At 41.1% G+C, this 25048-nt stretch overlaps 1 protein-coding gene across 1 annotated transcript in view; it reads right to left on the bottom strand.

The window, feature by feature from the left end:
* kiaa0825 (KIAA0825 ortholog) overlaps window positions 1-25048 on the bottom strand; it is a 131998-nt gene that overhangs the window by 50073 nt on the left and 56877 nt on the right. The window contains exons 11-19 of the mRNA XM_060884382.1: window positions 24737-24928; window positions 24486-24605; window positions 22502-22641; window positions 18095-18274; window positions 16056-16274; window positions 14650-15058; window positions 12907-13063; window positions 10628-10789; window positions 9132-9223 (exon numbers count right to left, since the gene is read on the bottom strand). Of these exons, the coding sequence (XP_060740365.1) occupies window positions 9132-9223; window positions 10628-10789; window positions 12907-13063; window positions 14650-15058; window positions 16056-16274; window positions 18095-18274; window positions 22502-22641; window positions 24486-24605; window positions 24737-24928 (1671 nt within the window). The remainder of the gene's footprint in view (window positions 1-9131; window positions 9224-10627; window positions 10790-12906; window positions 13064-14649; window positions 15059-16055; window positions 16275-18094; window positions 18275-22501; window positions 22642-24485; window positions 24606-24736; window positions 24929-25048) is intronic.

Here is a 25048-nt window from a genome sequence, read left to right as displayed (position 1 = left end):
AAGTGTAAAAATAACACATCTATCTTAGTCAGGTACAGCTGTAATAAAGTAGAGCTGAAGGAGGTCTCAGTTATTGGCCGTGCCCTCTCCTGGTTCCCGTGGTGTGTGGTGTGGAGGTCGATGCTCACTGCTGGGTTTGGTTATCTGAGGACTGCAGAGCTTTCTGGATAAGCAGGAAGGAAAACAGCAGGCGTTCTGACCTCTCCCGGACCAGGAAGGGACAATCGGCTGGCCTTGAGCCAGCAGGTGGTAGGTCTTCCAAGAAAACAGAGCAAAAGAAAAAAGCAGATGAAAGATGAAGAGTCTTAAAACAAGGTATACAAGCAGACTGCCTGAAATTGAATGCTGGTTCAGAGAAGACAGAACACACTGGATTGGCCAAGACTAAAATGGACAGGTTGTGCTGAGTGACTGATTGCCTGGAATGGCTCGAGGTCATCGTTGTGCCCGCAACGGGGAGGCAGCAATGCCCCCTGGCCCAGTGCTCCATGGCCCCACTATCTGATTAGATCTGCTCCCTCTGGCAAGAGCACCCAAGTTCAAGAGGAGCAAGAGACGGATGAGATGATTGGAGAGGGAGATAAAGAAGGAGAGATAGAAAGCCTGACAAGGAACATCTTTCATCCCGAATGGCGCTTCATAACATTGCCACAGAGTATCGCACAAATTGTGCAGGCAGACAGCCACAATGCAGGCTACCATCTGACGCACACCATCTATAGCAGGAAAAGGAAATGACTTCTCGTAATAGAATAAGTACATCTGAGAGATTTGTTCCCAGCTAAGCTGGTCATGGATTCAAAGGCACGATCAGGATCACTAAATGTCTTAGCAGGGCAAATTCATTCCAGGAGCCTGTGCTTAACAGTCATGACAAAGCAGAGATATAGAGAAAATAAAGATGTTTGGAGGAAAAAAGAGAAGGAAAAAAGGGAAGAGAAAGAATCAATTCCAGAGACTTCAATCCACAGTTGGAGGGATTCAATACGCAGCTTTAGTGCTTTCAGTCCTCGTCTTTTCTTTGTGTTGCATCAAAAACAACTTGGCCTAACATAGCAAACCTGTTACATGGAGGCAAACTTCAAACCATCATATAGCGTCATGGTAACAATGCACTCATATTAACAATGTCGTTTATTTGGGGAAATGATTTAGAAAGGCGGCAAGCAAGGCCTAGTTTCCCATTTGTGCATTTCGAAAGAAAAAAGGGATAAATGTCATGTATTAATTTAGGAGTTATGCTACTTTGTCATGTGTCATGCTCAGGTATAAACAGCTCTTTTTTTAGTGTCACACACACAACTCTATAATAGAACACAAAGCAAAGCAGGCAACGAGCATATGTGGCATCAGACCTTCTCTTCATCAGCCATGAGTGAGCAACCTTCATCATCTTTCCCTGTCCTTCCAGGCCTGGCCCGATATGCTCACAGCACATGCATGCCAATGAAGGCCTAAGAAGCCCAGGTTTCAAGAGGCTAGATGACCATCTGCCCATGGGCCAGAGTGTTACGCTGCTTCAGACTCCCAATGCCCTGGGGATCTGCTCAATTAGCTTAGGAGGACAGCTCACCTTCTCATCCAGTGCTTCAGGGAATATGTCAGTGAGGCTGACGCAAGGCAGCAGGATCCTGCTTTCTAGAAAAAGGGATTACTGATACATCATTTAAATTGTCTGAGCAACAGAATTACATGAAGTCATGAAAAATGCTACTTTTACATTCATTACACCACACAATGACATGATTAAAGAGAATGTTCTTTTTCTGTTCTTTAGGTGAGAAAATTAGCACTATGAGTGTTAGTACTGCTGTATTTTGCACTTATTATTCAGGCACTGCTCAGAATGGAAGACAGATTACCTATTAAAGCCAATGGATGTTCATGTGAACATATCATGGATCATGAATATCTCATATAGAAAGTGAAGTGAATGTTAAGTCATACAAACAAGGACATCTCTGCTTCCTTTAAACACTACAAATCCATGCTTTTTCTATACCACTTATTCTACACAGAGTCACAGGGAGCCTGTAATCTATCCAAGGGGCCTCAGGGCACAAGGCGGTGGACACCCTGGACAGGGTGCCAACCCATCACAGGGGGCAATCACAAACTTACACATAACCATTCACACACTACGAATAATGTAGAAATGCCACTCAGCCTACAAGGCAAATCTTCTGACTGGTTAAGGAAACTAGAATACCTGGAGAAAACTCCTGAAGCACAGGCACAACATGCAATCATGCACGCAGGAGTCAAACCCTCAACCATAGAGGTGTGAGAAAAGAGTGCTAATCACCAAGCCATCATTCCCACCACGTTACAAGTATTTACCACAATGTCTAGACAATGTCTGTTGGGAAATACTACATAACAATAAAAGAATGCAGGGACATTGTGAATTCAATGTCATCGTTGACCCACCTCAAATTAATTATAATATCAATCACCCTACACTCCAAACACTCTGCCTGCATCTTCAGAACCAGATCCTTTTTGCTACAGTCTAATGCTAGTGCACAGTAGATCTCTGTCGTCTTGTCAATGCATGTTCACCGAAGCCCAGATGAACACTGACAGGCAGAAATCCTTCTAATTATCTGCTTCTGGCCCCGGATGCAAATGGCTGGGTGCTGACGGCGCTGCTCGGTGACTGGCAGCGCACTGACACTGGGGGACCCACTGCCTGTCAGTGGCCTCACTCTATCCAGGGACACCAGGGTGGCTTTGTCAATCAATGGCCAGACATATTATGCCACTGATGGAGCTCATTTAGACAGCTGTAAATTAGGATGGGAGATTATTGCAGATAATAGCACATTAGAAAAAAGATTGAGAGTGATCTGGATTTTAAAAACCCAATGGATCTAAATGGATCTGGCTTTAGACTGCAGAGAATTACTCTTCTGTTAGGAAGTCATTTTATTAACACTAGTAGAAGTGACACTAAATGAGTTAACCACACTGCAGAAAGTAAATTGTTGATTGCATTGAAGTATGATAATAGTTCACAGACAGAGAGAGGGAAAAAACAACAAAAGAACAGAAGCTGCTAATGTATGAAATTCCGGAGGTTTTTTGGCATATTAGGCAAAAAGCAGAGCAGACAGGAAGATGGCGGCCGTGCTGCTTGACAGTTGACTCTGTTCGATGTGACTTTCACAGTCTGCTGGCAGTTTGTGTGGAAGCCATCACATCTGTGACTCAGAGTTTGATTAATGAGCCTTTCAGCCAGCCTCTGCTGTGTGAGGTGGGGCCGCGGCCTTCTCCTAGGCTTCACTGATTCACCAGCCTCATACACAGAGAGAGAGAGACACACACACACACGCGCGCGCGCACACACACACACGCACACATCAACACTCAGAAACACTCAGAAATCACCCTCTAATACAAAGTCCTGACAAATTCAGGATTAGAAAAGTGACTGAGAAATACAAAAAACTTTACTCCAAGTAAACCGAGGAGCACAAAACATAAAGAAAAGCTAGGAAGGGAGAAAAGACATATCTTTTCACAAAGTGTTTTCAATATGACAACCTTAGAACCTCTCTGCAGCATAGAAAGGCCAAGGTGATGCTTTGACAAGTGAAGCATTTGCTTTTCCAATAACACATAGGATTTGCAATCTTCTTCAAAATCTCTGCAGCTCGGCTCACCCCTCCGCCACGAAACGCTTCAAATCCATAACAACACAAACATACTGCAATCTCTTAAAAAAGAGAAAAGGTGCAGCGATAACAATTATCCTCCAAATACCCACCAGGACACCACCTCTAAACGAGCTGATCAGTGTCTGTGGACAAAGCCCCAGCATTTTGACACATTTGTTTTTATTTCGTTCCCTGGGAAAGAAAGCTTGCCATATGGCCATCATTTGGAACAGATGGCATTTGCCCAATGGTGAAGCACACTGCCTATCACTGCAATTTAGAGCACTCCATTTCAGATCTGAAACTGCCATTTTGCTCAACAATTATTTGCCTGGGCAGCAACTACAGCTTGTAGAGTCACAGCAGTGTAAGTGTTAAAGATCGACCCAGGATTTTGACCTGAGTGCAAACTCAAGGCTGTTTGATGCAACATATTATTTCAGTGAGAATAAGAGCACAACAAAATCACTAAAAGGACAGTTCATGTAGCAATGTAGTGTTAAAGAAAGTGCTCTTGCTTTACAAAACACTGAGAAACAAATGCAGCAAATTTCTAGATTGACAGAAAAAGAACTGAGGTTTTTTTTAACAGTTAGAGCAAATTCAGAGAACAAAAATGTATATCTTTGATCAAAATTAATTAATGCATCTCCATTAAAACATCTTCCAAAGGAAAGACAGGTAAATGTCAAATTAAAGCAGACTGCAACAAAATGCCACCGCATATGAAGAAAAAACATGACAGAATGTAAGAAATGTCCTGAAGAATATGGTAGCACATATCTATGTAAAGACACATAATTATAGTAACAGTGAAATAAACTTGAGCTGCTAATGTACAGGATATTCATTCATTCATTTCATGGTCAGGTACAGAGGAACAGAGGGCGCATTCTCGTTCACTAACTAAGGGCATGTTTCGAGTACCTGTCCCTCTTCTAGCATGATTTTTGATGGTGGGAGTTAATGGGGAACTACGAAACTCCATAATGTCAGTAATAAAAGCTATAGATCAAATGTAGGATGAACTCTTTTCTGGATTGTTTTTACGTTACATTCGACTCAAAGGATACCATGCAGAGCACTAGAATATGTCATTATCTCTAATACTGTATATCAAAAAAAGGATTGAGACCAAAAATGTCCTTCTGTGTTGAAGAATCAGAGATGCACTGGTTAATGATTTTAGCATATCACTGGAAATTCTCCAGTTCAAATCCCACAGGCTGTGTATTATCCATGGCCAAGTATGCATAACTGACTCTACTGTCCGGGTGTATACAATGGACTTCCTGTCTCTCAGCCAATCACAGGCGTCTGTTATCTTATGTTCAGCTGCTTGCATGAACAACAGTTCAAAACAATGCAGTATCTTTTATCTGTACTGGACTAAATATTTTTTTACTTCACTTACTATCTGTCTATGCTACGACATGGGTGAAGCAGCCAGTGTGTAGGAATTGGCAACAATTACTTGGGAGGTGAAAATAAAAGTTTAGGCACCCAACCTGAGAATGAAGGCAAAGTGCATCCTTTCATGTAAATAGAATAGTGTCTCAGCTATAAGCTGTCTATCAGCTTAAAGTCATTGTGCCACTGATACCCTTAACTCTGGCTACAGTCTGATTGGGTCATGTCATAGTGTGAGAATATGCTTTTTCTCTCACAATCTCTTATTCTCTGTGTCAGTTGTGAGTCTGGGGAATCAGAGACTCCATTAATCAGCTCGGCTCTGCTGCAAAGTTCCATTTGAGAATGATTTATGACACCGCCAGCAGAGACGGCCAAATGACAGGTGACAAAGAAGGACACCCACACCTGTGTAAATCTGCTCTCTCTCTCTCTCCCCTTAATCTCCCATCTGGTTGGGTGTTGCAGTCAAGTTGGCACTGAAAGTTTCTCAGAATTAATGAAGTCATATCAAGCAAGACTTAACAACTTAGAGTGTAAAAGTCCACCACTGCCCACTCCCTGGACTCTACGTTTTTTATAGCCGAATATAAGGTCAGAGCTTAGAAATTATCGGGAGAGCTAGACTGGACTGGCAGGTATAGTAAATATGTAAGGAAAGGGATGGAGAGACAGCATGGGAGGGAGAGCTGGAGAGATAATTGAACGAGCAAGCGCAAAGCACAAAGCTAATGCTGATAGTTGATAGTCTCTCGAGGCAGTACCGGGATACGTGAAAGCAATGTTTCATAAACTTGTCCTATTACGCTCGAGACTCAAATGAAAGTGACAGAAATAGACCTAGACTGGGACATTGGTCTGCAGACCTGTCCCTGTTATCACTCACTCCAGTTATATAGTTTTCATCACATGCATAATACACCTACGTTCCCACGAGAGAGCTTCACAGACGAGAGAACCTGCACAGTTCTTCACCAACAGAGACTTCTAACGTCCTTCAAAAAAAGGCAGGCATATAAGTAAGTGACAGAGAAAAACAGGAAACACCTATCAGCACTGTGAGATCTGTAAAAATGTTACCTCCCCATAATTCTAGTCATTCATTACATGCTGTAAACCTGCTTGCTTTATGAATAAAGAGAGCTCTAATGAGGCAAGCCACAAAGATTTGGGCTCTTTTTTATATGAGATTACACCATATTATATAATATTTACTCTCTCTCTCTCGTCACTCCTCCTCTATTATTACATTCCCTTCTCTCTCTCTCTCTCTCTCTCTCGGGAGGCCATGCCAGTCTGCACTCAAAGTTCAGTATTACCTATTCAGCACCATTCATGAATAATCCTGCAGTAATGCCTGGGAGACAGAGCCGAATGACAGTATCTGTTTTAAACACATGTGCAACAAAGTGGCACAAGGGCGAGCAGGGTGGAGAACTCTTGTGCACACACATACACACACACACGCACACACCACCCTTATTAGGAACACCGTCCTTGGCAAGACAAGCTGCTTGCCCTTTGTTCGAAGGCACATGTAAAAATGAGGGCGGTTTGAAATGGAGCCTGTGTAGCTGCTAGACAAGGTGTGAGGGGCCCTTATGGCAGCCTGATAGGCTTCAGCGTGACAGCTCAGAATAGAGGTCTGGAGAGACGGATGAGTCTTGGCTGCCTGGAGAGTCACCCTGTCCCATAAATATTTATACTCCGAACAAGCCGAGGATGAGGAGGAGCAAAGAGGCACAACCTCAATCAGGTTCCACCTGAAGTTGGGCCACCCAAACGTATACCAGCGACAGTAAATGACTTGACTATCGGGGTGTATAACTTAAAGACCCATGGGAAAGCACAGGCTGGGTAATGTACATGTCTCATCAAAGGCAGCACTTATAAGTAAATGACAGTCTAACCTTGTCTCATTCACCTTTACTGCCTCTTTCCCCTCGTTCTCCTCTTCAGCAACCTCCGACTCTGTTTAGTGGGAAGAGGCACTCCATCAATGAGAGAATGTGTATAGAGAAGAATGCCTCCTACTGGGGAAGATACACGGATATCTGGAGGATCTCCAAGCTGTTGGGGGGTTACAAGGCAAGCTGGCCACTGCACCACTGCCACAGGGCAGTTACTGAGCATGGGCAGTGGGCAGATGATCCACAATCAGTTCATTATCAATCACACATTTTTTGCAGCCGTGGGTTTTTCAAAGGTTATACAAACTTTTGCCATTTTATGGAGTTCACTGATCAAAAGTGGCCAGAAAAAAACATGCTGAGCCCCACTGACTCATGTCACAACTTTTCAAATTGTTGGAAGGTCCTAATCTGTAGTCGGGTCAGAGATCCAGCTGACATTTGTAAACCAAACAAAACACTGATGCTAAAATGCTACAGCTAAAAGTCTCTATATAGTACCTTTCTAGCCAGCAGTGAAACACAGCAAGAGACAATAAAGCCTATTCACATAGCTGAAAATTTTTTGCTTTTCATTTGCAAATTTCAAATTTCAAATTTCATTTGCTTTTCAAATTTATAGGCGAGAAAATAGACTACATCTACACAGTTCTCCACCTCGACTGTATATATATATAGTATTAATGCACTTAACTAGCCGTACATTATTACATGACATTAGCTACCACTTTTAGCATAATCAGTCATGTTTCCAGGCAAGCAAATCCTGGTACTGGGCAACACACTGGAGCTTTCACTTACCCGCTGGGCTAGCTAATGGATTTATAATTTGTCCATGCGTGTTACATTACATTCTGCTTACATTTTGCTTTGTCTCATGAGTCAGACCTCCTTCTTAACTAAACCTGGCCTACTTTGATTGACATTGGAATCAGTGAAGCACATTTACTCAACACTAACTTCCGTACATTCATTTGTATTTCTGTTTATTCTAAAGAGGGTTGCGGGGAACCTGGAGTCTATCCCAGGACACTTAGGGCACAAGGATGTTGGCACTCTGGACAGGTGCTAACCCACTGAACACACATTCATATTCACCCATTACAGACCATTTAGAGATGTCTACAAGTAGCCTATAATGCATGACTTTGGACAGGGGAGGAAACCTGAGTACCAAGAGTAAAACATGCAAAATCCATGCATACATTTTGGAGACAGGAATCAAACCCCCAACCCTGGAGACAAACATGCTATGCACTAAAAACATCATACTCCCTCATGGCGAACATGTGAGGAAAAAAGAAAATCATATAATACCATATAAGGTGGACCTGAAGATTGTTGCTATGTTTACAAAAGAATATCAGATGAAACAGACACCAGATCTGGGATCACATTAGTGCTAATGAGGACCTCTCTTTACTTACATACAGATTACACAAAAAGACAATATTTGCTTTTGATTTTAATTACCTCATTTAAAAGTAGACATTTCAGGCTTTCATTAGACATATGTATCCTCGTGTGATAAGTATTGGCAGAGTTATCAGTTCATGTTTGCAACGTGTTTCAGGAAGATGGTCAAGGAGACAGAGATGTCTGAATGCACACCCTGGTTATTTTCTTTATTTGCCAAAAGCACAGCATTTTGTTGTTATTATGAAGGCACTCAAATAAAAGTAGACACTTCACAGTTTCGAATGATGTATTACATGTATGTGTATGATTATGAATGATGGAGTATTTTAAGTGGATTTCACGTTGAAGAGGAAAAAATGCGTCAAAACGTGTCACCGCGTTTTTGGACCCCAGGGAGTTAACATATGTGTCAGTCAAGCTTAGCACCTATCAGTGATGAGCCTTGCTCTCAGATATTTAATGTTTTAACTCATCGCAGTGTTCTAGAGCACAATACACACAGCAGCAAGCAATCAGAAATGCAGAGAAAAAGAAAACACACATGTTTACACTGACAAGAGGGATTCCACCATGTCCATGCAGCATATAGATTTCTGGGAAATGGGAAAGAGAGAGTGACAGAAAGAAGGAGAGAGACAGAACAGAGATAGATGGATGGAGAGGGAGAGAGGGAGAGGGAGGGAGAGAGAGAGAGAGAGAGAGAGAGAGAGAGAGAGATATCAAGCACTATTACCTGTTAACCAGCAGATCTGTGAAGGTCACTTGACTCACTCTGAAGGCTGGCAGCAGTTGGGCCCAGTCCCACTCTCTCTTGCTCATAGCTGACTGTTGACAAATGTGCAGGAAGTATTGTTAGTTATTAATCAGCGTTAATACGATCACAAAATTACTGCTCCAGCTGGGCTGGACTAACTAAAGAGGAGGGGGTCCTGGACGAGGTCTCTTCTACAAAATCTATCAATCATGTCTGCACAAGAAGGTTTTTATTCCTATAAGACAGCAATTAATTTATAAATCCATTTGGTGAAGGATGTAGCCATCATTTATAAAAAGATAAATCAATTTTGGTAGAGGAGCCGTTATTCTTCTAGCTGTTTTGTGTGGCAAGTTGCCCAGGTTTTTTTTTTTCTTCCCTATTTCTGAGTGAGTGAATATGTGTAGACTGGCCTTTGTTAGCAAGGCAAATAAAACCTGATTGCTTTGATTGCCTAAATGTCACTCATAACTTCAGGCAGAATTTTTATTGACAAAAAGAGAAGAACACAGTGACTCTCCTCCTCCTCATCATCTTCATCCTCCTTCTCCTCCTCCTCCCCAGCCGGCTGACTGATGGCTCATCACTCGTGGTTTTCCCCTTTTCCCTCCCCTCCATTTGATTTGATAAAGCGCACAGCCACCTGAAGCTGGGAAGCTTTTTAATCATCCTCTTAATAGGGTGCTTTATGCAAAGCAGTGCAAATGCCTGTGATAAGCAGAAAAGGATTACAAGAGATCCAGCTAGCACACAACAAAGGGTGAAGTATTAGTCTTTGAGCTTAGGAAGCACACACACAAAAACACTTCGTCCGCAACAAAAGTAGAACAAAAGTACAAAGTTCTCCTGAAGATTTCTTTCACTGATTGACCTTCAAATCTCACAAGTGCAGAACTTTCCCCGGCTTCAACCCGAAGCCTAAAGAAGTTCAATGAGACTGAAATATCTCCGAATTAAACCCAACACATATGACATCGTCCACCCACAAGAGACATGGTTTTGTTATTTCATTCTTTCAATTCACAACCACCTCAGACTTCATGAGTTCACATCTCAAGAGTTTTCAAACTTTCACCTTTTTTTTAAAGAACGTTTTTTCAGCGTTTATTCTTTGTCTCCCCCCTTCATGATAAAATATTGCAGTGGGACCATGCGACCTACAGAGAATCAGGAGTTCATCCCAGAAAAGCACTTTAAAGTTCCTCTCTGGTGTTCACCTTGCCAGCTCGGCTCCTGTGGCCTTGAGGAAAAAGCTCTCGCTTAAGCACGGAGGCAGGAGGGAGAGAAATAAAGCGAAAAATAGCTCACAGCATAAATGAACTGCTTTAAAAAAATGAGAAGGGAACGACACACCACATGACATGTACCTAGAGAGGACAAAAAAGGCTCCACTTGCATCACTTGCATTGTATTTGCATGGGAGTGAACTTGCAAGACGCAAAAATAAAAAAAAAATAAATAAATAAAGGACCAACCTGATCAAATTTAGCGTGGCCGACATGGTCAAAGTGAAAAATCGGGTTGAAGTGGGGCGGAATGTTTAGTGCGTTCGCTGCTGAGGAGAACAGGATAGACGGCTGTCCCTCGGGAGAAGATGTACTGTCTGCAGCAAGAGCTAGCTTGGACCTTAACAAGGCCTGTAAAAAAATCAGGAAAGGAAAAGCCGGAGAATGTCAGAGAGAGAGAGCGAGAGAGAGAGAGAGAGAGAGAGAGAGAGAGAGAGAGAGAGAGAGAGAGAGAGAGATATGATTTATAAAGTTAAAGCACTCACCAATTATAAGATAAATTAATAACAATTTAAGTAAATAAACACAATAATGTCTTTATATGCAAAATGCAATTGATCATCAGCAAGACAACACAGCGCTCTTCTATAACATTAAATTCTCTGAAAGGTTATTAGGTTTTCTGTCTTTTTATAAAGTAGAAAGGCAACCAAAATCCTGGACTTCATCAGCGCTCTGGTTACCATTAATATTTATGGCTTCCTTGTTGATCAACCTTATTTCTCCTGCTGATGTGCTTGGCCCAGAATCCAATGAGGGAGAGTGTGAGAGAGAGAGAGAGAGAGAGAGAGAGAGAGAGAGAGAGAGAGAGAGAGAGAGAGAGAGAGAGAGAGAGAGAGAGAGAGAGAGAGAGAGAGAGAGAGAGAGAGAGAGAGAGAGAGAGAGAGAGAGTGAGAGAGAGAGAATAGTGTGGCATAAGTTAAATAAAACCCTCTAAAAAAAGACAGCACGTGAGGTCTAAATGATTGATAGGACAAAGATAGTAACGCTCATGCGAACCAGGATGAGTCTAGACGTACATTATTATTATTAGACTACATTTTACAAGCGCCCATTAAAACGGTAAAATTAAGCAGGAATCTCCACAGGCCTATTGAACACACCAATGGACAAATGAGTACATCTCTACAATTATTCCATATCCAATTTTGGAAGTAATGGACATTTCTTTTTCTCTCTATTCCCTCAGTAATTGGCCCGACAATGGTAGAAATTAATCAGTCTTAATCCAGAATAGGATTTGAGGACAGAGATATGTATAGATGTGACACGTTGAAGCATGTCACTTAAGACTAACAGAAATAGTGCACCAGTCACAATGGCTGACTCTTCTGTCGAGCAGGAGCAGGAGATAGTTATAGAAGCAGCATTCAAGTTATAGAAGCTATAATCCCTAACCACACTCACTTTATTAAGTAAAACTTGAAGCCATTGGCATTGACCACCGTCATGCCTCTTCCCAAAAAAGTTAGAGCTATTACAAATATTTACACCTCAGATTTCAACAGGAAGGAAGCTACTACAGAAAAACGTGCTGTGACCTTGACCCTGATTGGATCAATTCCAATCCTTAGAGATAAATCTAAATTTAATATTAAACTTTGCCAATTTTATTCTAAACATCTAATTCTGTAAAGCTGAACAAAACTGAACTGATTTGAAATTCAAAGTTTAAACAGTTTAACTGCTGGTTCAAATATTTTCCCACTCATCCTCGAACTAAATCTAAATCAGAATGACACATACAGTAGGCAGACAGACAGAAGGACAGAAGGATGGAAATGATAGACACTAATAAAACAGACACATCCACCATACAATAGAAAGGATAAGAACATTTCAAGCTTACAGCCAGCACTTTTTTCTGCTGTTAGCTAGTTTTGTTTCTATGCAGTTTTTTTTTACTATTTCTCTTTCAGGTTTAATGTCTGATGTTGATGTGATTGGGCTGAGCCTTGTCACAATGGCTGATTTAACTGCAGTGTTTCTACTGGTCAGGACCGCTGCGCATTTCTGGTCAGGACAGCGGTCAGGACCGCTGCTCATTTCCTTATTTTAGTTTATGAATGACATCACTGATTATTAGAGTTAAGGAGTTAAGACTCCCAGGTGTCTGTTTTTTTTGTCTTATTAAATATCTGCTTTAGTTTAACCAGTGTTGTCTGCTTTAGTTTAACCAGTGGTGGCTTCCCCTTAACATATCCAGGTCTAACACTGGTTTGGATAATTAATTAATACCTTCTGACCAATCAGATTCAAGCTAACAATAGTTATAAAAACTAAAATAACAGATTTAAGCACAACAATGCTTTCTTAGGATATTTCTCACACAGTCATCAGGGGTTGCTCTAAACCGCCGAAATGCAAAGTGCTGTGTGTGTGTGTGTGTCTAGAGTTAAGTGTTAAACTCTTTTTGCCTGTGGATGCAGCACTGCCTAATTGCTTGGTAAAAACCAGCGCATGCCCACCTCATTGAGCTGGATGGTGTGATGGATCTGCCGCAGGTTCTGAATACCACCTGCTCCCTGGCACAACTCCAGCAACACAGCACACATTTTCTGCTCGGCCGGTTCACTGGGTCCACCTCTATCCTGCACCGGGCCACACTCCACACGCTCAAATGTACTGAGAGAGAGAGAGAGAGAGAGAAAGAGAGATGTATCCATGTAAACAGTCTCTGCTTATATAGCATGAGGAACATGAGCTGACAAATAGCTATCAGATGGGCATTGCGAGGACAATTTAGCAGTGTAACCAACGCTGAAATGTTGGCAGGCTGCCCATTACACTTTTTTCTTCATTTTATCATTGACTAAAAAAAATGTCAGGAAACTGAAAAAAATTTCAAAGCTCCACTATTTGTACTATAAACCTTCAGGTCCATACTACTCTCGACATAAAAAAAAAAAAAAAAAAAAAACACCTTCCTCCCACACCTGCTGTCACTGTTTTTCTCTCACTTCCTCACCGTTTTTTTAAGTAGTCAGGCAGCGAGATGGTGAGTGCTGGCTGTCAGACGGCCGTTAGTGGCGCTGACATTGAGGAGAAGCTGCCGAGGCCCTGAGCAGGCCACGTGTCAGCACCTGGGCCCGCATCCTTCCCTGTCCATCAGTGTGCAGGTGAAGCAAATGATTGGATCCAGTCAGCGGCTTGATTAATGAGAGGCTCGGCGGATCCAGGACAAGCTATCAATCACGTCATTAGAGCCAATGTGCCCTGAAAGAGGCAGGACACCCCCGCCGCCGACCGAACCCACTGCATTCATCTTCATCTGTGTATGCACGCCGTCAAGCGCTGCCAGGGTCACCATGATGGAGAGCAATCATCTTCTCCTCTACAAATTACTTTGCAAAGACAAGAGACTGCGCAGGGGTGTGTGTGCATGTCAGTGTGTGTTGACAAGTACGGGGGGAGGTTTTTTAGGGAATGTGCACTCCGCCGCTGCACTGTACGCTGATTGTTTACAACACAAACAGTGCTGGAAAGTGAAGGTTATTTTAATGAATAGTAATGGATCTCTTGACTGTCTGAGACAGGTGATACATAATCACTCTTCCTAGCTTTTTTCTATCCTGCCCCTTTCTGCCCTCTCTTTTTTGTCATCCCTCTTTCCTGTCATTTATGGGAAAACATTTCCTGGAATACTAGCAGTAATTTACCTTGCATTTTTCCTGCCTTGTATATATTTCTTATTTGACATGAAATCTTTTGAAATAAGGATAATTATTGAATTATTTAAGGAGCATTGTTAGTTTGTGGTAAAAGTTGTGGTAAACGTTTTTGCATTAAAAAAAAAGTAATAACGAAATGAGCAGTGATGTCATTTCTCCAAAAACATCAAGCACGCTCACAATCAAGGCTTTTTCTCCGAAGTGATGTCAGCAGTGTCGCCAGTAACAGTAAATTTGTGATCAAACGGTGTACAATTTCCCTGAATGTAAACTGCTCATTGATTAAATGACAACTTTGAAAAACTCTTAAAAGCAGAGCAAATGTCAAGATAAGTCTGGTTTGAAATTGTACATTAACATATCAGCGCAAACATGAGAGCCTTTTTTTCCTCTGGAATATATTCAATTGCATTAAGTTAAACTGTTTTATTACAAACAAATTGAAATCCCTAGAGCTACATTTTCAATCACATAACATTAACCTTTTAGTGTAAATGATTAACAAATTGCTGTGTTTCAGACTAGTGCTCAGAGGCTCACCTCTCACTGCAGAGCTTGTGTGCTTTCTGCAGCTGCATGGAGCTCCACTTAGGCCTTTTCTCTTCTAGACCCTGCAGGATCTTGTGCGTGATGGGTTTGGGCTTGATCTTCTCCAGGCCCAGGCTCACCTGCAGGCACTCAGACAGCAGTGCCAGACGCTCTTTGACCCCTCGCTCCAAGGGCTCAGTAGATACCAGCTCCAGGGTCTCGCCATTCTCCAGCCCCTGGCACAGGAAGCCGAGCAGCACCCGGATAAGCAGACCTGTGGGCCTCCGCTGTCTGCTGCTCTGGCTCTGGTGCTTCTCAGCCATGTGAAAGAGGAAGCGGACGGGCAGAGGGATGGAGGAGATGCAGGATGGGAGGTGGGTGAAGATGAAGGAGAGAGCCTGAATGGTCAGACCAGTGGTGACTGTATTTGATAGAAAAAAAGGATATGCATGAGAGGAAAATTTATGAAAAGGTATCAAGTGAAATAAGTTAGTTTGGTAAACAATCAAACATAATGAAAATCATAAATGGGGTCTAACCTGCAACCTAGAAGTCTAGTGCAGCAAAACGAATAGTTATTTAATTGATGACAATTTGCACTTCCTAAATTAATCAATCCTAAATTAAATGTTCAGGGTCAGGATCGTGGTGCATCCGGAAACGAGGAAAGTGGCACAAAAAGGCAGGAAGTGGAAGCTTAGATCAGAAGGTTGAGCTCAAATCACAGCACTGCCAAGCTGCCACTGCTGGGCCCTTGAGCAAGGCCCTTAACCAACACCAGCCCTTAACCCTCACCTGCTCAGGTGTGTAAAAGTGATAAATCGCTCTAGATGAAGCCATCTGCCAAATGCTGTACATGTAAATTAATACGATCTAACTGTAACACAGGTCTGTCATGGCGCACCACTCAGACACACATTTACACACAGCCTATCCACCTATTGTCAGGCTTTAGGGAGGTGGAAGGAAACTGGACAGCTCAGAGGAAACCCACATGTGTACAGGAAGAATGTACACAGGAACAGACCGGAACCTGAGCAAAGGGTTGAACCGGAAAGCTTGGATCTGTGAGCCAGTGATTCTGCCTGGTCCAACTTTGTTCTATGTTTATTTATTTTGAGTTTTATATTTAGAGATTTATTTGGTCCAGTGGCAGGATCCCATGCTCTCACCACCATGATTTCCAGGCAGGGAACCAACCCAATTGAATTGAACCATGAAATGATAGAGATATGAGACTGCAAATGCACTTCTTTTGTTCCTGAATTAATGACATGAAAAAAAAAGATCATGCCTGCTAGTTTAACTGTGGATTTACTGATGATTTAAACAGTATATTCTGTTTCTAGATGCTAGTTAATGTCATTTAATTCCTAAATCAGTTTTTGACCGCCTGGTTGATTTCAGACTTTACTCACTCTTGCTGCTGTCCTTCTCCTTGGCCTCCTGGGGAATATAGTTCCACTCTTTAGGAATCTTGGCCTGTACACTTTCAGGAAGGGTTTGTCTGAGCAGTGGGCTAGGACGTGCTTCACATGCCTGTATCATTCTCACTATGTGTCCTAAAAGACCTTTGGTGACTTTGTAGATGACGTCTCTGACACTCTTAAACAGCACAGGCTCTACTTTGGCTGAATCTGTTAAAAAATACAGGTTCAGTTAGTTACACAGTAAAATTAGATCTGTTCACTAATGCTAATATAAAATTTTTGCACGGTTTGTTTAAGCTGACTTTAGTTAAATTACACGCTTAATTGTACATTTTGCTACAGCATAACCGAATACAATCACTTAGACGAATTCAAATTAATCAAGCACATAACTTTCCATAAACCTTGAAGTGAACTCAACAAACCAGATGTCACTAAGAAAATAATGAATATTTGTGTGGTAGCATGGGTAAAATCTAATTTTGCTGTGGCTAGATTCTGGTAAGCAAACCACAGATCAGGTATTTTGACCACAATGAAGTTTGCCTGTCAATAATATATTTTTCACATTTCTTCCCTTTTTAACAAAATCATGTGGAAATATTTTCCTTTCCGCTACTTTATAACCTTGACATCTTCCTGCAAAAGATCAGATGAGGTAAGAAGCCAGAAGCCGGATCACATGAGGTTAGAAGCCAAAAATAAGAGCGGTAAATAAAGACAGACTGACAGTTAAGTGTACTTTGCTCATGATTTGATCTAGTTTATGGGGAGGTATGTGCTAAAGCAAAACGGACATACGCCTAATCATTTCAGTCTATAATCAGGTGGCAGCTGTCAAAATTTCAGCGATGCTCCTGCTCATCACTTCATCGTCAAAACAGTGAAGAACACTTATACACTTGGTACAAATGACAGCGGGAACAGATGTAAAGTGTTTAAATCCTGCAAGGAACGTTAACATCATTTGAGGAGACAAGCAACTGATGTTGATGATGTTGCTCATCAAAGAGTGTACCCATTTTAGAACTCATTTCCCATTGTAAAACTTTTGGTAATAAGCAGATTTAAAAGAGAAAATAGTAGAAAATGTTTACATTTCCCAGCAGCCACAGAAAAACATGATGTCAGCAACAACAGAGACTCATTCCTCCAAACTGTGAAATATTGAATTAAAAGTAAGCCAATTCTTTTGGCTATTTCCATCCTATAAGGAAAAGGAGGGGTCTCGAAATACACAAAGATGTCAAGCTAAATTAACAAAGACTACCAAACTAAAGCAATATCCTTGCTGACATTTCTGACAAGTCCAATTATGTCACTTACCAAATGGCATGCAGACAAATCCTAACACTAAGCAAAGCTCATCATAGATGCCTTTGTTCTAGCACTGGATTTCATTGGTCCTTCTGAAGTGAGCCCAATCAGCAATTAAGCCAATTACGCCTCCAGGAACGTTCGGTTACACACAAAAAGCAGGGCACACTCACAACGTGCCCTCCTTCTCCCTCTCCTAGCATACCCCCCTCTCATTTGTCTAATTTATGCAACAATAATTACCCCTCGCATGTAATAAAAACACAAAAAACGAGTGCTCTGGCTCGGCAGGAGTCCGGATTAAACCCCCAAATCAAAGGCAGTTCCAAAAGCAAAGTGTCAGGCCGTAATTGCAGTCTCTGTGTCAGTATGCTAAATCAACGTGCTAACCATTAGCACAACAGGGAATATACATGTAGCAGCTTTTGTCGAAACAGGGACAAAGAAACAAGGTTAAAATGGAAATGGCAATAAATAAGCAATCATAGGGAGAGTTGAAGGTTTAATTATGGCTTTGATTTATGAGGAGCCTCTCCTGTCCATGCATGTTACCAACTAGCCTGCTGGTCAGATTTAATACTCGGGTAATTAGGGACACAGAAGACTGGACGAGGCATGAATAAGACTTAGAGCATGGACATTGTAGCTCACTTGATTGCGTATAAGAGAAGAGTTGCTCCTTTTTTTCTTATTTTTTCTTTTTTTTTTACCTGCTAAACTGCAAAAGTGGTCCCATAGGTGTCTTCTTTCCAGGTAGCCCTCAAGCACTCGCGCTAGAGCCCTGGGGATGTTGTTTAGGGAGGACAGGACAGCAAAAATAGCTTCCACAAACTCAGCAGCAGCTTCCTGAGCCTCAGGGGACACTTCAACCTTGCTGTCCAAACACAGATCTGAAAACAGAAGAGCCAAGTAACCAGTTAACAACTTATTCTGCTGTTTCCTCTTGGGCTTTGGTGATGGTGTTGGATAATATAGAGACGGTGGAGTACGGAAACGTAAACACTTTGAAAGATTTCGCTTTATTAACATAGTATGAAGATGACTCGGTTGAATATAGGACATGGTAAATTGTTGGAGAAGCTGAGTGGAAGTACATTTGGATTACCCTGCGGACGTTCAGAAAGCACACTGGAAGAAAACCCATCCTGCTCTATATTATGGTACCTGAGAATTTAATAAATTACTGGTACACACTTCAAGGCCATGAACATCTAAAGCTTGGAGCCCAGGTAACAAAAGGCTCCATAGGAATTGTGGGTAGCTGCCTGATTTTGTACATAAACATTGTCTAATCAAGGACAGCAGAGAAATGGTTGTGATTTGACAGAATGTCCTTGTACATTTCCTGTCAGTCCTACAGTCCTGGAGCAAGATCTAGCCTTACGTCTCTCTTCAGCCAATACCTTTCTCCCTTGTAGGAGATGACAGACCTTTGAAAAGGCATGTGAATAAAATTCAACATACACTCAACATCTTTGGAAAGCACTGTTTGCACCTTTTGACAAATGATTTCACATAACATGCCTAAATTATCTGCCACATTAAAGAATTTACTTCGCGCAGCTGGTTATATATTCCTTGGCTTAACATTAGCTGATAAAGAAACAAAGAAAATTTTATCATTCTTTCCTTTTTTATGTGGTAAACTCAACGTCACAGAATATATACGTTTGTCTGTGGCTACCGAAGACAAAATCCAACTCTTGGCATCAGTGTTGTATAAAGTACTAGAAAGCAATACTTGAGTAAAAGTACAAGTATCGTACTAGAAAAAGACTTTGGTAGAAGTGAAAGTCACCTTTTAGAATATTACTCAAGTAAAAGTCTTAAAGTATCTGATATTTACTGTATTTAAGTATCAAAAGTCATTTTCTGATATTTAATGTACTTAAGTATTTGAAGTAAAAGTAAAAAGTAAAATTTCAGTGATTTTCGGTAGGCATAAGAGGCATTTCATTCGGTAGGAAGAATCTTTCATTCCAATGTACAGAAACATTTCTTGCAAATACAGCCACGTGTGTATAACGTTATCTTCTTCACCCTGTTCACCACTATCGTCGGGGTGGTCGTCTACGACAGAGGTGGCTAAACCGTGGCTCCCGAGCCGCATGCGGCTCTTTGCCCAGTTTCATGCGGTTCTTACGTTCATATAGAAGTTTGTGTGTCTTGTTAATGTGCGTGTTCGCTTCGCTTGAGTTCAATACGGTATTTTCGTCAAACGCGCATGTGAGTGGGATGAAAATACCTCAAAGTTTCCCAGTAGGAGCAAGATCATTTGAGTAAACAATTTGTGTCAAGTTCGCTCTCAAAATGGCAGGGAAAAAAAGATGATCATGTGTGCCCATGTGTATGATGTGGCTCTTTGTGGTAACACAGTAAAAAATGTGGCTCTGTTGTGGCTCAGGTTCAATTGTGCTTCCGCCTCCTTTTGGCAACATTACGCTGAAATAGAGCGTGCGGAGCGTAATGCAATCTAGGAGCAGTGATTCGCCAAACCTGCCTTATTGCAGTCGCAATTTTATTATTTTTCTTTTATTATGTAGTAACGAGTAACGAAGACGCTTAGTGGAAATATAGCGGAGTAAAAGTATACATTTTATCTAGAAAATGTAGTGGAGTAAAAGTGAAAGTTGACAAATTTAAATAGCGAAGTAAAGTACAGATACGTGAAATTTCTACTTAAGTACAGTAACGAAGTATTTATACTTCGTTACATTACAACACTACTTGGAATGAATCTGTAGCAGCATTTAGAAGTATACTGGCGTTTGGAATGGAAATCGACTTCTCAGACATTTTCAATCAGTATAAACAAACGATTTATTTAATCATCACAAGTCTGATATAAAATGAGGCAGGATACTGTCGGTTTTCAGTGAGCAACATTTTTCCTCTTTTGGGATAAAATAACTTTTTGATTTTGATGAACAAGCACTTGAGGCATCTCAGAAAGCAGAAATGGGTTTAATATCACCATTTACTTTAAGATAAAAATGTTTGTTCTGAAATAAAATATTTATTTGTTTTTTTTTCTTATTATATTCCAGGATTCTATGAACTTATTGCACGTAGTAAGCTAGGTGAAAAAGTAAAAAGGTGGAAAAAAAAAATACTTAAAGCCCTAAGTTTATTATGAGCCTAATGTACCACTGTGAAGTGTGACATGATTAAGAAATTCAATGGACACAACAAAACAGGTGAAAAGCCCATTTTTTGGGCTTTTGAGAAAAAGATTTAATGTCAAAGACTAAATATGAGAAACATGATGTTAAGTTGAAAAGAGCACTTAATTAATGAGACATTTGTGTTGACATAAGATTGTGACACTGAGTCACATTAACACTCAGAGAAACTGCTGATGAACTTCCTGATTGAAGTGATTGGAAAAACTGCATAAATGTGTAGTGTCTTGAACTCAGCTCTGGATGTACACAACCACATGCAAACTTGCATTATATCAGTGCTACATAATGAAGGGTTTAATACTGATCCACATGAATTAAACAGTTGTAGATGGAAGACCTCTAATGGTGCACTTACTGCAAAATATATGCAAAGTATTTCGTTAAACAGAAGGTGCGTGGGCTAGTACCTCAGTGCTGCTGTATGGCATGTTAGCAAAACACTGCTTTTATGTTGACACGATAAACAAGCTCATGCTCGGTCTCTTAGGCCTTTTAAAGGACATTTAAAGTTCCACACTGTTCATAAAGCTATACAGGACTGATATGTCACCAGATACAAAGTACATGATCTAGAAAGCATTGCTCAGAAGGGGTTTAATTGGAGCCAGACATGGTAAACATCCTTGAAGGATCTAAAGCAAGGGTGGGCTTCGGCAAGTGCTAACCACACAGGGAGCTGGTGACTGGGAAGAACAAGACCAAAGCAGGATTGTACATAGTGGATGACCAGGCCACTGTGTTTCTTCTTAATTAGCCGCACCGCAGCTGTAGCGCCTTGATTTACGGCTGTGTGATTCTCGCACCACAGCACTAACGCAGACGTCCTCAGCGCACTGCCTGGTTATTAATGAGGTCTCTATAATGTGAATTAATGTGAAAGCACAAAACAGTCTTTAAAGGTTACACTTCTCCGAGTGGAGGGAAAAAGGGGAGGCAAATATGGAAAGGTCATTCACTTTGCTCCCCCACGCCAAAATGAGTGTTTATTACAGAGTGTTATTGATTCAGTGATGATGAGGAGGGTGATAAGGGCGATGATGATGGGTGTGTAAAGCTGTGTACTCACAAAACGAGCACTCAAAAACCTCCTTGGCTTAAATAGCCCAATTCCATCAACATAGTGATTGCACTCTGAATGACAGATGGATTGCAGGCTGGATAGTAATTTATGGCTTACTTGCATTAAATTAGTCTAGCATGTAACGCACAAACTATACCAAAGCTTCTGCAGTCAATTACACCATTATTTAAATATGAAGTGAATTAATAAATATGAATATTATTGCTTATACCTTTACAAATGACCCAGAACTGTAATTAGTGAAGGATAATGTTGGTTATGCTTTCAAATGAGAGTTTTAGGCCTAGGGTTACAGTTAGTTTAGTTAACTAGCTTTCAACTATTTAATAACTCATTGACTTATTGTATTAATTAGCTAGCTATAGCATTATGCTATGAAAGGCCCTCTGTTCTAACTAGCTTTTGTGTGTATGTGTGTGTGTGTATGTGTGTGTGTGTGTGTGTGTGTGTGTGTTTGGGTTATTCTTACAACACTGTGCCTAGGTGCTTATAATGTCTATTAAAATAATTAGATTTAAAACAGCATTTAAAACAGATATTTATATCAGTCCTATATCCAGGATCTAGGATCTATATAATCAATCCCTTCAACCACTATGTCCCATCAATCTTTTTATAAATCTAATAACACACACAGGTTAATATCAAGTTAATTGTAAATTGAATCTATTGTGTCTCTAAATTATTGTGTTAAAAACATTCAAGAATGTGTATTGGCTGGTTTTGAATGTGCATGTTATAACTGGAATTAACCAGTTAGTTACAGAGCTATTTTGCGTTCGTGTGTGTGTGTGTGTGTGTGTGTGTGTGTGTGTGTGTATTTGGGGGATGTGGTCTTTGGGGACTCATACAGGAGTGGGAGATCAGAAGGCGCAGCAGGAGGCAGTCATGGTGCAGTATAGCCTGCAGGAGCAGAGCCGGAGAGAAGCCAGGTCCTGAGCTCACTATGTTCAGCAGCCACAGAGCCGAGTTTTCACTTTCCACCCCGCCCCTGTAACAACAGACAGACAGAAACTAATCCGTACAGCCATCAGACAACATGGATCACACTCACACACACATACACTCACACACACTCACACACTCACACACACACTCTCTCTTTATCTCTATCTCTCTCTTTTTATCTCTCTCTTACACACTCTCTCTCTCTCTCTCTCTCTCTCTCACACACACACACACAGGCTTTTATCTTGTTACACTAAATACAGAACGTACTCGAACTCAGCCTCAGGCTTTACTTTAAATGTCTCTGATTCCGCCAGCTCGTAGCTAATATGTTTGCTCGTTAAAGCTGTGAATGTGGAAAAGATGGGGGCAGCGAGTGTTCAACACTATGTTGGAGACAGAATCCAAATTTTGTTTTCGAGAAAATGTCTTATTTTATGATTAATAATAATAATAATAATAATAATAATAATAATAATAATAATAATAATAATAATTTTAAAAACTAAAATTAGTTTTGTAAATTCCTCACAAGTGAATGGAGGACACACATGATGGAGCGAAACAGAGCTGAGCTGCTGAATCACTACCATGAGGACAACATGGTGCAGTCTGCTGCCAGAGAGATGAACGCTGCACTTCAGTCCAGCGCAAGCGATTTATGGTGTCACGAGGCTGCAAATCCAGCAGATACAGTCCAACAGTTACAATAAATCTGAAAGCTGCACTACAGGGTCAGGTTTCTCTCTCTCACACTCAAACACACATCCCAAAACACTAAGTCAGAGATGTTCTACATGTCACAACATGGTTTGATTTATCCATATTCTCCTTACTCTTTTATTATTATTTTATTAAATAATCAAAACAGGCTGTTCACCAGAGCGAAGGTTTGATTTGAGTTGCCCGGCGGCTGCATGGGCTGCCGGCTTCAGCCCCCCACTCTAGGGCCTCTGAGAGGCTTGAACACATAGAGGCATGCAAAAACCTGACAAGGTAATAAAACTAAACTAATTTCAGTCCTTCAGGCCAATGGGAGCAAGGCTTGTGGTTGATTTGTGTGATCACAACGCTGAATGATATCACACGGGTGCAGAGGCGAGAGTGTTTGTGGAGGGTGATGTCAGACAACCTGACATTCGCCCCAGTTTCTCAGGACTCCTACGGCTCAGATTCAGCCTTTTACACCCCAAGCGAAAAAGCACAGTGTACATCAGCATTAAGAGCATGACCAACAGTGGCATCAGCATCTGGTCTAAATTAGCAGAGTAAAGCCAAGGGGCCTGCTTGCAGGAGTAATGCACACTTTTGTGTGTGTGGTGTGTGGTGTGTGTTGTGTGTGTGTGTGTGTAAACCACTTTTCTCTGTGCAAGCTACAAAAGCAAATCAAATGACACACATCACGTTGAATCATTGTGTTCACCAGGACGATTCTAATTACTTTTATTTAATTATGGCTATAAATTAAAAATATTCGTTTTCAAAAATGCTCTTACTGTCGGCTGCCTACTTATTTTTGCATGGAATACAAAGACCTGCTACATGCTTAACGGTTTAAATCATAACTCCCTGCACATCTTGCTGATATCCTGAAGCAGTACAGCCCATCACCAGCACACTGCTTTGACTGATTCTACAAATACTCTAGAGGATCACTCACAGCTCAGCTGACGGAACACTTTTTTTATATCACTTCTGGAAATCTGTTCAAGAATGCAAGCTTTATACACGGATTAAAATACAGATAAGACTGAGCCTTGACAATACTAGTTCTAGTCATTTATTTTGAAAAATATTTTTTACTTTGTGATTTCAGACTTAAAAATGAACAGTGCTACTGTGAATTAAGATATTAAAAAAAATGTTTTATTTCATGGTATGTAATACCTGAGCAGATCCAGTGGGAAGAGTGTAGGGTTGAAGATATTGAGCCAAAGTGGAGCACGATCAGCGTGTGCATCGGCTGGAGTGGTGGAAGATTTGGCACCAAAACCATTCTGAAAAGCTCTAGATAACACAAATAAACACAATCAATTTGATCATTTTTTTCATCTACATTTCTACAGCAGTGAATAAAGCCCTGCATCATACAGTAATCATTCTGGCATAGTATAACTGTAAATAATAATAATTTTTACCTGTAGAGCTCAGGTAAAGGAGAGATGAGGATGATGAGCACATTGAGGAGCTGATTACACAGGCTGTGGATGATGGACACCCAGCTTGTGGAAGTTTCTGAAGGCAGCTCAGGTCTGACAAGTTCCTCAACGCTGCTATACACAGACCACAGCAGCTGCTCCACACACAGCAGGATGGCTGTGATGTCCATTCTGAGGCATGAGATGATGAGTTAGTGTTGAGTTGAGTGTGTGTATCCCAAAATGCAAAATAATCCCGCAAGTAGCAGGCCACTATATCATATCACATAGAATGTTTTTATATGGTTTGAG

Source organism: Tachysurus vachellii, chromosome 12 (assembly GCF_030014155.1).
Source record: "Tachysurus vachellii isolate PV-2020 chromosome 12, HZAU_Pvac_v1, whole genome shotgun sequence".
Taxonomy (NCBI): domain Eukaryota; kingdom Metazoa; phylum Chordata; class Actinopteri; order Siluriformes; family Bagridae; genus Tachysurus; species Tachysurus vachellii.
The sequence above is the reverse complement of the archived record's forward strand: the minus strand, read 5'-3'. Positions and strand labels throughout refer to the sequence as shown.